Source organism: Eucyclogobius newberryi, unplaced genomic scaffold (genome assembly GCF_026437365.1).
Source record: "Eucyclogobius newberryi isolate DKJ021-1_F unplaced genomic scaffold, fEucNew1.0.hap1 SCAF_17, whole genome shotgun sequence".
NCBI classification, from domain to species: Eukaryota; Metazoa; Chordata; class Actinopteri; order Gobiiformes; family Gobiidae; genus Eucyclogobius; species Eucyclogobius newberryi.
The window spans coordinates 17309516-17323749 of record NW_027315801.1 but is presented as its reverse complement, the minus strand read 5'-3'; the positions used below and the strand labels follow the sequence as shown (position 1 = coordinate 17323749).

Here is a 14234-nt window from a genome sequence, read left to right as displayed (position 1 = left end):
TGAATGCACCAAATGACTGGAACAATTGCCCCACTCAATCTGATCAATTATATCTCTCCGACAATTTAAGGCTTCAGTTCTTCATCACCTACAAACACCTGCTTGAGTCTCTAAAGAAACATCTAATCTAAACATAGTAATTGGATCTGTTGTCTTCAAGCCTATACCACTTGAAGTTGCTTAACTTTTGGTATGAATCCTGTTTGTCATGTTGTGTGTTTGTTGTGGTTATATATTTTATTTTTTTTTCTCTCTTGTTGTTTAAAAAAAATGTATTGTATTTTTTTCAATTGAATTCAATTTGTTTTTGTAGATCAAAATCACAACAGCAGTTGCCCTGAAGGAAATTAGCAAATAGATAAATGTCCCATCATCCCCTGTCTTTAGACCTTTCATCTAGAAACACTTTATCCAGGTAGATGAAGAGCTGTTCATCTAGAATAGGGAGTGTTTCTCCAGGCAGTGGTGGAGCATCCGGATCTACAGGGGCCGTGAGATGGGGCCTCTAAAGCGCAGTGGTCACTGGAGCAGCATCAGCAGTGTCTACTATGCTGCAAACGAGATGCTACATCTCAAGGGGCCTTCTACACTGTGGAGACATTTTTGGACCGAAACAATACGCTCCAAAGTGGATAGGTAGAAATAAGCTTATGTTTGTGTGTGCAGGTCTCCCCGTCCTCCCTGACCAGCAGCGGGCAGTGGACACCCCCCCGTCCCACATTGTTATGCAGACCAGCGGCTTCAGAGGAGGAAGTCTGTTTGAACGGAACGTCACCCAGCTCAATGGTGAGTACCCTGACTCCTGACCACTGCCGTAATCAAGTTAATTAGCAGTGATGTCCTAATATTGTCTTCCAGGTCCAACTTCTATACTTCCTCGGATGTGTTTTAGAATGTCGTGTCTGGTCTTGTAAGAATTGTTTCTCCCCCTGTTTTTTTACACTTATATAATTATAGTTGTTGCTTTTGAAATATCAGTGTTCAAATTTAACTCATTAAGAAACATCTTGTACAAAGAGGACATTTATGTCCCTTGGGGGGTGGGGGGAAGTGGGGCTATGCGGTGATTATGACCCGTCCTTGTGGGTAGAAAAGTATATAGACTCCACTCTCGCTAAAAACTGCAGGAATCAATCAAAAAAACAATTATATGAGGCCCCAATAGCACTGTAAGAAGGTTAAAAGCTCTGAAAAGTTGATTTTGCATGATATGGGACCTTTAATTGTCGGCGCAGTTTGTGTCATCCATTTTTTTGACATGACAACTTCTATACACCATGATGTCATAACCATAAAACATCACTGCTTCAGACAATAAAGCAGAGCACCAGGGGCAGACAGAGATGTGGACACGCAGAGGAAGGAGACAAATAACAAAAAGGGCAAAAAGCCTAATTACTTTATTACTCACCTCTCGTTACTAGGCAAGGCACGTTTATTTGTAGATTACATTCAAATCACAAAGAAATTACATAAATCACAAAACAGTTTAAGACATAAAAGAGAAGAGTGCAAAGAAAATCCTTTCAGTCATTTGCACAGCTAAACAAAACAGTTTTTAGCCTAGCACCAGCAGGAGGCCGGTCCATGTTTAAGGCCCGTACAGACTGCGGCGGCCGACGCGTCCAGTTTACATTCAAAGTCTATGTAAACGCGCATAGAGCACACGCGATTTCTTCGTTTTTGCTGCGCGATTGGTGCATTTTCGTACGCTCTCTGCGCTTTGAGCGCGCGTATGAGGTGCCCGAGGTGCCCAAAGCGCCTGGCGCGACATGGTCCGCCATTAAACTCCATTTACACTACGAGAAAAGCAGCACAGCACAACTCCTCCACTGCGCATGTGCGCAGGACGACGTCTGCTGCTGAGTGTATTTTACGGACATGAGTCCGGGGCGTCGAGAACGCGCGTCTGGTGCGTTTGTGTTTCAATTCAATTCAATTTATTTTTGTAACGCCCAAAATCACAACAACGGTTGCCTCTCAGGGCGACAGTGAAAAATGAATCAACAATGTCTGTGGTGGCGAGGGACGATGTCCCAGATTCCTCTGTCCTTAGACCCTCCTTCTCGGCCAGGAAAAACTACAAAAAATTTGGGTGGGAAAAAGTAAAAACCTGGAGGAGTTCCAGAGTGAAGGAGAGATCTGACTCTCACAGACGGACAGACGAACGCGAGGGAGACTGGAGCTGGACCCACTCTTCGGGCAGATGAGGGACCATCAGAGTCGAGCTGGACCCACTCTTCAGGCAGATGAGGGACCATCAGAGTCGAGCTGGACCCACTCTTCAGGCAGATGAGGGACCATCAGAGTCGAGCTGGACCCACTCTTCAGGCAGATGAAGGACCGTCCATACGGGGCAGGGACCACTTCACCAGGAGAGGGGCATCTGGGTCCACAGGTCCTCAGGAGTGAGAGAAAGAAAAAGAAGGCGGTGAACAGTTTGAAAATGGAATAAAAAATTAAATATTGTTTGATAGAATAAGTAGTCAGAAGAAGTGGATAGTGCTCAAGCTGCCATACTTCCCCCAGCATAGTTGCTCCTAGGGCAGCATAGCTGAAGCTGTGGGTTTATATTTCTGTTCCTAACTGGCCTGACCATAAGCGGTTTCAAAGAGGAACGTTTTAAGCCTGGACTTAAATGAAGTGTCAGCATATTTAACATGGAGCGGGAGCTGATTCCATAACACAGGCGCTTGGTAGCTAAATGCTCTACCTCCTACTGTACTTTTAGAGACTCTTGGGACCACCAGAAGGCCAGCATTTTGAGAGCGAAGAGCTCTGTTTTTATGATATGGTTCTATAGCATCTTTGAGGTAGGATGGGGCCATGTCATTTATGGCTTTGTAGGTCAGGAGTAGAATTTTAAATTTGATTCTAAACTCGACGGGGAGCCAGTGAAGAGACTTCAGCACTGGCGTAATGTGCTCTCTTCTTTTAGTTCCTGTTAGTAGTCTTGCTGCTGCATTTTGAACCAGTTGAAAGCTTTTTATGGAGCTTTTAGGACACGCTGCGAGCAGGGAGTTACAGTAGTCTAATCTAGTCGTTACAAATGCATGGATAAGTTTCAGCATCGCTTTTAGGCAGGATTCTTCTGATTTTGGCTATGTTGCGCAAATGGAAATAGGCTGTTTTACAGGCTTGATTTATATGAGCTTTAAATGAGAGCTCCTGGTCAAATAAGACTCCAAGGTTTCTTACAGTAGAACTGGAGGCTACGCTGACATTGTCCAGTGTGACTATCTGCTCAGATAGAGCGTCTCGTAGATGCTTAGGGCCAAGCACAATGACCTCGTTTTTTTCAGGGTTAAGAAGCAGGTAGTTAAGTGTCATCCAGGTTTTTATATCCTTCACACAAGTACTAAGTCTGTCTACTTGATCGCTCTGATCAGGTTTTATTGATAAATACAGCTGAGTGTCATCTGCATAGCAGTGGAAGTTAATGCCATGCTTTCTGATAATGTTGCCTAACGGCAGCATATAAGGAATGAACAGAATTGCACTGAGTACTGAACCCTGTGGCACACCGTAAATTACTTTAGAGCAAGGTGAGGAGCTCTGGTTTACATTAACAAACTGGTACCCATCAGATAAATAGGATTTAAACCAGCTGAGGGCTGTTCCTCCGACACCTACATCACATTCTAACTTTTGCAGTAGAATGTTGTGGTTGATGGTGTCAAACGTTCCGCTGAGGTCCAACAGGACCAGGATTGAGACTAGTCCATCATCAGCAGCTAATAACAAATCTTTTGTGACTTTAACTAGTGCAGTTTCAGTGCTGTGGTGGGCTCTGAACCCTAACTGGAAGACTTCAAATAAGTTATTGTCCTGCAGGTGGCGACAAAGGTGTTTTACTACAACTTTTTCAAGGATTTTAGAGACAAGGGGAAGATTTGAAATAGGTCTGTAGTTTACCAATAGGTCGGGATCTAGGTTAGGCTTTTTCAGAAGAGGTTTAATGACTGCATGTTTGAAGGACTGTGGAACAATAGCCACTTTTAAGTGAAGTATTTATTATATTAAGAATAGTGTCTATAATTACGGGGGAGAATGTCTTTGAGGAGTCTGCTTGGAATGGGGTCTAGGACACAAGTTGAGCTTTTAGAGAACATAATGGCTGAAGTTATCTCTGCTTGATCAACAGCTGTGAACCTTTCTAAATTTACTGGTGGATTTATATGGGACGTTAGATTTACAGCTTGGACTCAGGGCTAATAGCGGGGGTAATTCCATCTAATTTATCTCTGATTGTTTTTATTTTATTGTTAAAAAATAGGAGGAAATCAGCTGAGAGAAGCTGGGATTGAGGGCTCTACTGCTCTGTGACAGTTTGTTAGCCTGGCCACAGTGCTGAAAAGAAATTTAGTGTTACTTTTGCTGACTTTTATTAGATTTGAATACTGTCTGGTTTGGGCCTTATGCAGATTCTGCTTATAGGACAGCAGGCAACCTTTCCATGCTTTTAGGGATTCTTCTGTGTGGGTGTGACGAAATAATCCTTCTAGTTTTTTAACTCTTTGTTTATATGAACGCAGTTCTTCGTTGTACCATGGGGAGGCGCGCTTTGGCCTAATGACATTCTGTTTTAACGGTGCTGCAACATCAAGAGCAGACTTCAGTTCATGGTCAAGTCGACAAATTGATCACTTATACTGGGACTAAAACGGTTCTCAGCAGGATCACATGACATGTCACTGAATATTGGCTCTATTATTTCTTTGAATTTTGAGATAGATTTTTCAGATATTGTCCTTTTCATTATAACTTTATTCTGTGGGGCTGGATGATCTTTAAGAATAAACTGAAAGGTAATTAGGAAATGATCTGACAATATAGGGTTTTGAGGGAAGACAATGAGGTCACTAATCTCTATTCCATACGTTAGGACAAGATCCAGAGTGTGCTTATTATGAGTGTGAGTCGGTTTATTTACATTTTGAGTGAAACCAATGCTGTCTAACAAGGCGCTGAAAGCATTACTGAGAGATTCACTCACGTTCACGTGGATATTAAAGTCTCCAGCTATAACTATTTTATCCCAGGCTAGCACTAAGTTTGATATAAAGTCAGAAAACTCTGTTAAAAACTCTGAATAGGGACCAGGAGGTCGGTAGATAACTGTGAACAAAACTCCTTTTTCGTTTTTCATATTTGGACATGTGATTGACAGCATGAGGCTTTCAAATGAGTGAAATGCATTGTTAATTTTAGGGCTCATGAGTAGATTTGAGTGTGAGATCACACAGGTAGGGGTGGACTCATTTAGTCTGACGTAGTCGTCTTGTTGAAGCCACGTTTCAGTTAGAGCTAGAAGATCTATGTAATAGTCACCAATTAATTCATTAACTAAAAGCGATTTGGAGGAAATTGCTCTAATGTTTAGCAGTCCACATTTTACGTGCTTATTCATTTGTATATTTGTGTCATTTGTGATTGTTATTTTCCTTAAGCTATTTGGTCTGACGCCTGAAATAGTTTTTCTGAGATGTGACTTTTTGGCATTATTTGTACGAGGGACACGAGGGACACACACAGTCTCTATCTGTCTTGAATCTGAACACTTCACATGTAACAGAACGGGCGAGAGTTCAGCGACAGAGGAGCGTCTTGAACTGCTGCTCTGCACCTGGGGCTCATCCCTAGATGGTCACTTAACACGACTAAGACTATCGGTCAAATTCCGAACTAATAGGGATGTACCCTCCGAAGTTGGATGGATGCCATCCCTGCGTATGAGCCCGGGCTTTCCCCAAAACGCAGTCCAGTTATCAACAAAGACTACGTTGTTTTGAGGGCACCATCTAGATAACCAGCTGTTGAATGCTGAAAGACGGATGTACAATTCAGCATTGATCCGATTGGGCAGGGGACCAGAAAATATTACAGTGTCTGACATCGACTTCGCCAATTCACACACCGCAACTACTTGAACTTTGAGCACCTCTGATTGTCTCCGCCGGGCGTCGTTACCACCTGCGTGAATCACGACTCGACGGAACTTCTGTCTACTCTGCTTTAGGAGCCTAAGATTTCCTTCGATGTCACCCATTCTGGCCCCCGGGTAACACCTAACGCTTTGCAGCTGGCAGCTTCACGTCTCTGACTATAGAACTCCTGATTACAAGAGTTTCTCTAGTCTGTTCAGCGGGCGTGTGATCGCTGAGGGGAGAAAACCTATGCACTAAGGTTCGGCGTTTAGTGCCTTACTGCCCTCCGAACTGTCACAAATTGGTCCCTATTCTGTTCCTGGTCTAGTCCCGGCTGCACGGGAGACGCTGAGGGGCTGAGCTCGGCCTTACTGCTACTGCTAATGCTAATGCTACACCCTATAGCGCGGTCCGGTAGACCTGAAGCTAAAACCTGACTGTAGCTGGACTTAAGCTCCTCTAAACAGCGGATCCGTGCTTCTAACTCCGTGACCCTGGCCTCCAAAACTACCACTACACTGCACTTCACGCACCTATCGTCAGAGAAGGAGCCAGGGTTCTGACTCGACATATGACAACTTAAACAGGTAAAGGTAGATCCAGCCATGATGCTAGCGGCTAGGCTACGCTAGGCTAGTTCAGGCTGGAGCAAGAGAGTGAGGAGGGCTTTTAATCCACGAAATACAGAAAAGTAAGCGGTATGAGGCACCAGAACAAACAGCTCTGAAAACGCGATACACTCACCGGAAGTGACGTCACCGGGGATTCAAATGTACACAAGCTCAAATTCTACGTCGGGTGCGATTCGGCCGCCGCGGTGTGTACGAGCCATAAGTCCTGACTCTGGGCACCAGCAGGAGGCCAGTCCCTGAGGTCCTCAGAGTCCGAGATGGTTCATATGGCCTGTACTTTGGTCCCAGGCCATGGAGAGACTTGTACACAAGCAAAGCTGCTTTAAAGTCTATTCTCTGAGCCACAGGAGCCAGTGCAGAGACCTGAGAACAGGGCTAATGTGATGGTGCTTCCTGGTTCTAGTCAGGACCCGAGCAGCAGCGTTCTGGATGTACTGCAGCTGTTTTACAGCTCATTTGGAGAGGCCAGTGAGCAGGCCGTTACAGTAGTCTAATCTACTGGAGACAAACGCATGGATAAGTCTCTCCAAGTCTGGTTTAGACACTATACTTTTGATTTTGGCAATGTTTTTTTTTAGATGGTAAAAAGCTGCTGATGTTATTGATTTGATGTGGCTGTTAGAATTCAAGTCTGAGTCCATTATTACCCCCAGATTTTTAACTTGATTTGTAGGTTTTAGAGCGAGACTCTGGAGGTGACCGCGAACACGTTCTCTTTGTTTCTGTGGGCCAAAGACGATGATTTCAGTCTTGACTAAGTTCAGCTGGAGAAAGTTGTTTTGCATCCACACACTGATCTGTTGGATGCAGTGACTCCACTGGTCCATATTCACCTGTATTAACTGACCTAACGGCAGCATGTAGAGGTTGAACAGAAGAGGTCCCAGGATTGACCCTTGGGGCACCCCACAGGTCAGGGGCATGTGGTCTGAGACACAGTTACCAATTTCAACAAAGTACTTCCTGTCTTCCAGATAGGACCTTAACTAATTTAGGGCAGTGCCAGTGATGCCCACCCAGTCCTCTAGTCTCTGTAAGAGGATCCCATGATTGACGGTGTCAAAAGCAGCACTCAGATCTAACATAATTTAGACTGAGGCTTTGCCCGTGTCAGTGTTCAGGCAGATGTCATTTATCACCTTGACAACAGCAGTCTCAGTGCTGTGATGAGGTCCAAAACCTGCAAAACATCAAAAGAGTTGTTTATTACGAGGAAATACAACGTTCTCATCCATGTCTCGTATTTTCCTCCACATTTTAATGAAGCCCAGTCCACAAAACATCACTATTGAAGGGAATACCAAATATATTATTTTACTAGATCCCTATCGAATGTGACAGCGACTTACACGGGCGGTCAGGACGCCCGGACGCGTCGCTTTCCCTCCTCTGCTCGTACATTTAAAACATTTGCCATAACCTATAGCGTAATATGAAGGGTGACGCCTCTTTGGTCTTGTCCTCTGTACTTTTCCAGTTTCGCACACAGATGTTCTTGAGCTCGTCTGCAGCTTCTTATCTAGGAATGTGATCTGTGTGAGGCCCCTTCACAGTTTCAGCACAACTTACAATAACTAAGTTTAATACAATCTAGCAAAGTTAATATAGTTGGTATTTCCTTCACTATTAATCTAGTTATTATAGTTACAGTAAATTTTTTATCATATTTCCTCGTGGCCTGGATAAATCATTTGTCCTGCCACGTATCAATCATAAAACGCACCTATCGCTCACCTGCAGCCGCGTCAGGCTCGTCCCCACGTTTCCGCGTGCCTAAGCGCATGGATCTATCATAATATAGTTCCCTCAGTGTACGGGGCAAAATGAAGACGGAGAAAGACAGTTCGAGCTGACGCAGAAGTGGATGCGCTCCGTTGCGCTAATAAACAAACGCCCGTGTGTGTTGTATCAGTCCGCACGGGGGAGTGCGCATGCGCACTTCCGCCTGCGTTCTCAAATCGCCGAAAAAACGTCCATACCGCCTTTAAGCTTTTATGGAGCTTTGCAACACATTTCAAATATGATAATAACATCGTTTTGACTTGCACCTAAACTAGGAGTGTAATGCTCAGGTTTGTCTCACATTTAGAAATGGTCAGACTTTAAAGACTCTCTGTGTAGCATGTTTATGAAGGCTGCAGCAGTGTTCTTTCTCCTGCTGCTGGAGTTGCTCTCCAGAAACATTATCCAATCAGTGTCTGATGGTCTGTGGATGCCATGTTTAGTCCCTGCTTGGCTCGACTTGGCCCAAGGGCAAAGAGGGTACTAAAAAGTACCAGGTCTGAGGAGGTAGCTCCAAATGGAATTGCACAGCAGGGCTGAGTCGCCCCGAGCGGAGCTGTGCAGGTACTGGGCATTAGGACACTGCCTGCTTTTAAACCATAGTTCCTTTATAATGCTGTGACTTTGCCTAATCATGAGCCTGATCTGTTTGGACCGTGTTTAGACCACTCTCTTCACACTCCAGCTTTGATAAACCCGCAAATCTATTTCACGTGGCAAGTGCTGGCTGCACCGCTGAACCATTTTCTGCTTAATTGAGCAGCGGCGTCTCCGGTGGCCGTCCATGGAGTGTGTGTGTGTGTGTGTGTGTGTGCGCGCGTGTGTGTGTGTGTGTGTGTGTGTGCGCGTGTGTGTGTGTGTGTGTGTGTGTGTGTGTGTGTGTGTGTGTGCGCGCACTGGGGACGCTCATTTCTCCCTCAATTAGACAAGCCATCACCAGTCAGCGCTTCGGACTCCTCAAACGCAGACTTTAAATGGAGTGCTTGTGAGCGGAGTGCACTACCCCAGCGAGGGTGTAATGGTTCATAATGATATTAAGTAGAGTTGGCAGCTCTGCATGTGTGCGTAATGAGAGCGGGCAGCAGCACTTAGTCCCACTGTAACACACGCTGCAGACATGTAAAGTGTGCGCAAACATTTATTAAGTTCTATTCACTCGAGTACCCTTTCTAAGAGTTTGTTTTACGACAAATATGCCGCCTTATTTATTTATTTCCTATCATTTAAACATGCTATTGATTACCATTGCTTGGACATATCATGTTTTCAAACCTAAATAATGTATGACAGCACACATTACTCCATAGAGAGGCAGAAATACTCAGAACAACTCTGTGATGATTTATGGACTGGAATCTTGACTTTTGCCTGTGGGACAAAAGGTCCTGGTCAATTTTCACATGTCCTTCAACTTCTACTTCGAGGTATGTGGATCTAGAGGTCGCAGCTTAAAAAAGAAATATCAAGACAAGTACAAGTGCTACTACCCCGTTATTCAGTAAAGCTCCAAAATGGTACTCTATGGGGCCATTAGTTTATGGGGGAACGACCTGAATTGTACATTTGAAGATGATAATGGGGACTCAACTGTTGCAAACGATTGGAGGTTTGCATCTAAGTAACATTTTCACCTTTCTGAACGTCTTATAAGCCCCTGTGATGTTAAATATGTATTTTCAGGGCCTTTGAAGTCCAAAACCAGCCTTGTGCTCTGGTTGACTAGATGTAGACCTGGTTACCATGTGACTCAGGCTTTGAGCAAACAATTTGTGCTGAGTACTGGACTGGTGACATGTGCCCGTTCTGATAGTGTTGGTGAGGATACAGTTTTTCATGTGTTTCATGCTTTTGCTTTTAAGTTTCTACTTCCTCCTCACTTTTTTATTTGGGTTTATTTCATTTTATTAACTTTTATAGAAAAATAAGCTCAAAGAACAACCCCCAGAGAACCAAAACAATACAACAACGACTGTAGAGGCTAGTTTGCCCTGCCAAAGCAGCCACTGCTGGTTGAAGGTGTACAGAGGTCTTTAAGCACGCATGTCTTCCAAAGCATCACAAAATAGTCCAGTGACATATTTAAAATTAATTTTTTCGTCTCACCTTTGCCATAATAACACATGGACCTACCACCGGGTTCGGGGGTTGCCTCCGCGACAGGCACCGGAGACCTTGTCTGATTCTGTCTGATTCAGTGTTATTTTATTCCTTTTATATTTGATGGTTTGAACACCTAATTTGATACAAAACAAGCTCATGTGTAACTTTTTTTTTTTTTTTTTCTTGGCAGCTACCTTTTTTGTCAGATTTTGCCATTGTGATGTTTTTAGGCCAGATGCCCTATCTCTAGCAACCAGCCACACTACTGGGCCTGGAATGGACAATATGGGGGAAGGAGACACTCTGAACAAGCTCATGTTCCTAACTTATCCCCCACAACACAAAGTAAAGATAGAATAGAAGACATAACTGTTGGTAGTGATGTTAAAGTGTGTGTGATGAGAGCGAGAACAGTAACACGAGAAGAGACGTATAAACAGCACACACATTGGCTCTGCATTTAGTGTGTGATTGGTAATGCGCGCCGGCACATTCACACCTCGTCTGCTCCCTATGACAGGGCTTTGATGTCAGCTTTGTACAGGCTCCTGTCGGGGCACGGGCCTCTGAACAGGAGCGATCAGGAGCACAACGCCTTCGGCCTGACATTGAGAAAGGCTTCTGAGGGAGCCACGCAGCTGGAGCTCAGTTTGTGTGTTTACACATGCTTGTGCTGTGCAAAGATCAATTATGAAGCGTAACATGTTTTTTAGTTACTGTGGTAAAAAAACAGGACACATAAGCGTCATTCACGTATGTTTCATGAATCCATTTTACAGAGTTAATTTGCAAAAACACAACTGCAATATTCACCAGAGGCAGCTGCGGCCGCACCACCTGTGGACCAGTGCATCTGACCGCTCCATCAAGGATGTTAAAATATCTGTCTTTACAATCAAACTCTTCTTTGAGTGCTCAGAAATCACACTGTTTCCATTTTACACAGATAGTTACATAACAGGTAACATTCACCATCATTAGACTCGTACAGTCAAATTGTGTTCACAACAAGCACATGGCTCTATTAGCAAAGCAATCATGTTGAAGAATGTTTTTTTTTTTTTTTTTTTTTTTTTTTCCATTACAACTGGAGACAGCAGGGTCCAGTTTTGATGTCACTCTTGTTTTCCAAACGCAGACAATATTTCAAGTTAGAAAATGTGAAACATGAATGCAAAGGTGACCAAAAGCCAATGATTGAAAGCTAATGAAAATATTGCCAATTTCTCATCTCTGTGTCTTTCCTCTTCTACAATCATGAAAAATGACCAGTCGTGCTTCCCCGATAGTGGGGTGGTGGTGGTGCGGTGGTGCAGTGGTTGTGTTTGAGTGTGGTTGGGTTGGTGCCAATACGGCGTTGTGGCTTTGACATATGCCAAGTGTCTCTTCCCTCCCTCTCCCCCTTTCTGTGGCTGTCCTGTCTGATAGAGCCTTAGAGGGCAGAAAAATGTAATAAAATGATCATTCATTCATTCATTCATATATAATCTCCCTCATGTGGCTTATCAGGGTTAGACGTTCACTGGCAACGAGCTGACCCGGCATTTGACCGTGCTGCTTCTTAACACTGTTGTAAATGCATACAAACATAACTGGATTAAAAGACAGCGGCCAGGTCAGAAATCAGCCTATATACCTTGCATTACCCCACGATTCCACTTCCAAAACCTCATTAAAGCTCTGATCACACTTGGTCCATTCTAAATGAACAAATTTCTTCTTCTTTATACATGGTTAAAATTAAACCTGTCAGGCTGAGCCCCCTATGGGCGGCTGCTGTGATATGGAGCTGATATGGGTGCAGGAGGTAAAGTGCCGTGGGCGTCGCTTTGGCGAGAGCAGAGCAAAGTGAGACAGCCACGGGCCAAATCTGAAAGAGTACATGAGGAGCAGGAGCAGGTGTCTGTGCCTGTGCTCAGGGCTGAACACTGCAGCGCTCAACTGCACAGGGCAACCATACACTCAGACGCACCCAGATGCACACGCGCCCAGACGCACACGCGCCCAGACACACACACACCCAGACACACACGCACCCAGGCTCACGTGAAGTTCCCCTCAGCGGTCTACACAGGGCACACTACCAACCATTGCACTCTGCACTCTATTCTTACATCATACTTCAATGTGTTATATATATATTACCTCGCACGTTTGGTTCGTGCACTGATAATGTGCAAGTTGGCCTTAAGGACCTAGGCTTTCAGACACTAGTATGTCCAAAATAATTGAAAAAGAGCCAACGCGTCCTTAAAGAGCCTCTCAGTCCCTGCACTCACCTGCAGATGTGCACTGAGACAGACACATGAGACACACTGTTGACAGACACACCACTGTTGTCCACTCCACACAATCGCCCTGAAGTCTAACTACACTGACCATCTTAAATGCATAAAACAAGTTTGTGCGACAGATTAGAGTGAAATGCTCCGCTTTTCTCCACCTTTTCATCACACCAGCCGATCAATACAACCACACGAAGCACAGACAGAACAACCAAAGACAACAGGTAACTGATCCTTGTTTACCACTACACAAAGCCTGTTATTATAACACACCACACTGTTATTACACTTATATGTCACACTGTTATTACACTTACAGATCACACTGTTATTACACTTATAGGTCACACTGTTATTACACTTACATGTCACACTGTTATTACGCTTATACGTCACATTGTTAATACACTTACATGTCACACTGTTATTACACTTACATGTCACACTGTTATTACACTTACATGTCACACTGTTATTACACTTACATGTCACACTGTTATTACACTTACATGTCACACTGTTAGTACACTTACTTGTCACACTGTTAGTACACTTACATGTCACACTATTAGTACACTTAGGTCACACTGTTATTACACTTACATGTCACACTGTTATAACACTTGTATGTCATACTGTTATTACACTGTTTGTAAGTCTAAAACATATCACCAGAATCATTCTGAGTATTTCTGCCCTCACGTTGAGTTCATTACAACTGTGTGCTTACATTAGCATGTCAAGGAAAGCAAGCTTTTGTTTATTCCCCCTTGTTCCCCCTTGTTCCCCTTGTTCCCCCTAATTCCTTCTGCTGTCAGTAGATGTAGCGCCAACACCTGCAGCGGAAAAATATCATGCAATGGCCAAATGAGAAGGTTTCATAAAATGTTAAAGCCTCACAGATATAAATTAATGTGTATTTTTCAATATTGTAACACCCACAAATGTAATAATCCCTGCAAATGTAATAAACCGCAAATGTAATATGAAAGATGTCGCTTTCAAATGTAATAAACCCACAAACATAATAACTTTTGCCTACCAGTTAATGTAATCCCTCATTCGTCCAGGAGTGTTCCATTGTAGAAAAAGGTTCAGTTGTAGGATAAGAGTCAAAACATTTTGTTTTTCTGAAAACAGAGTCCAGATGGCTACAACTGAATCTATAATATAATCTGTAATAATTATTACATTTGTGGAACAGCTGAACTAATCTATACATAAACAATAAGGTGACATAAGCCCACGTGCAGTAGTATAATATATAATACTGGTGAACAGTACAGCTTCCTTCAGTCGGCCATTGAAAATGCTGGTCAGTTTAAGATGTGCGTTTGGTTTTTAATTATTTCTTTATGTAAACCTGTAGAATAGTAACTGTAGAATAAATGTTTCAAGACGAACCCTCTGACCATAAAACAGTGTGTCACAGGAGGAGCAGGCTTCTCCAGGCATCTCTTCAGTTGTGATGTGAAAGAGTATTTATTCTCATGTAGACACATTCTCAT

General features: G+C 43.6%; 1 protein-coding gene across 1 annotated transcript in view; it reads left to right on the top strand.

Moving 5' to 3' along the window:
• Window positions 1–14234, top strand: part of nphp4 (nephronophthisis 4) — a 188785-nt gene that overhangs the window by 121582 nt on the left and 52969 nt on the right. The window contains exon 6 of the mRNA XM_072450211.1: window positions 667–786. Coding sequence (XP_072306312.1) covers window positions 667–786 — 120 coding nt within the window. The remainder of the gene's footprint in view (window positions 1–666; window positions 787–14234) is intronic.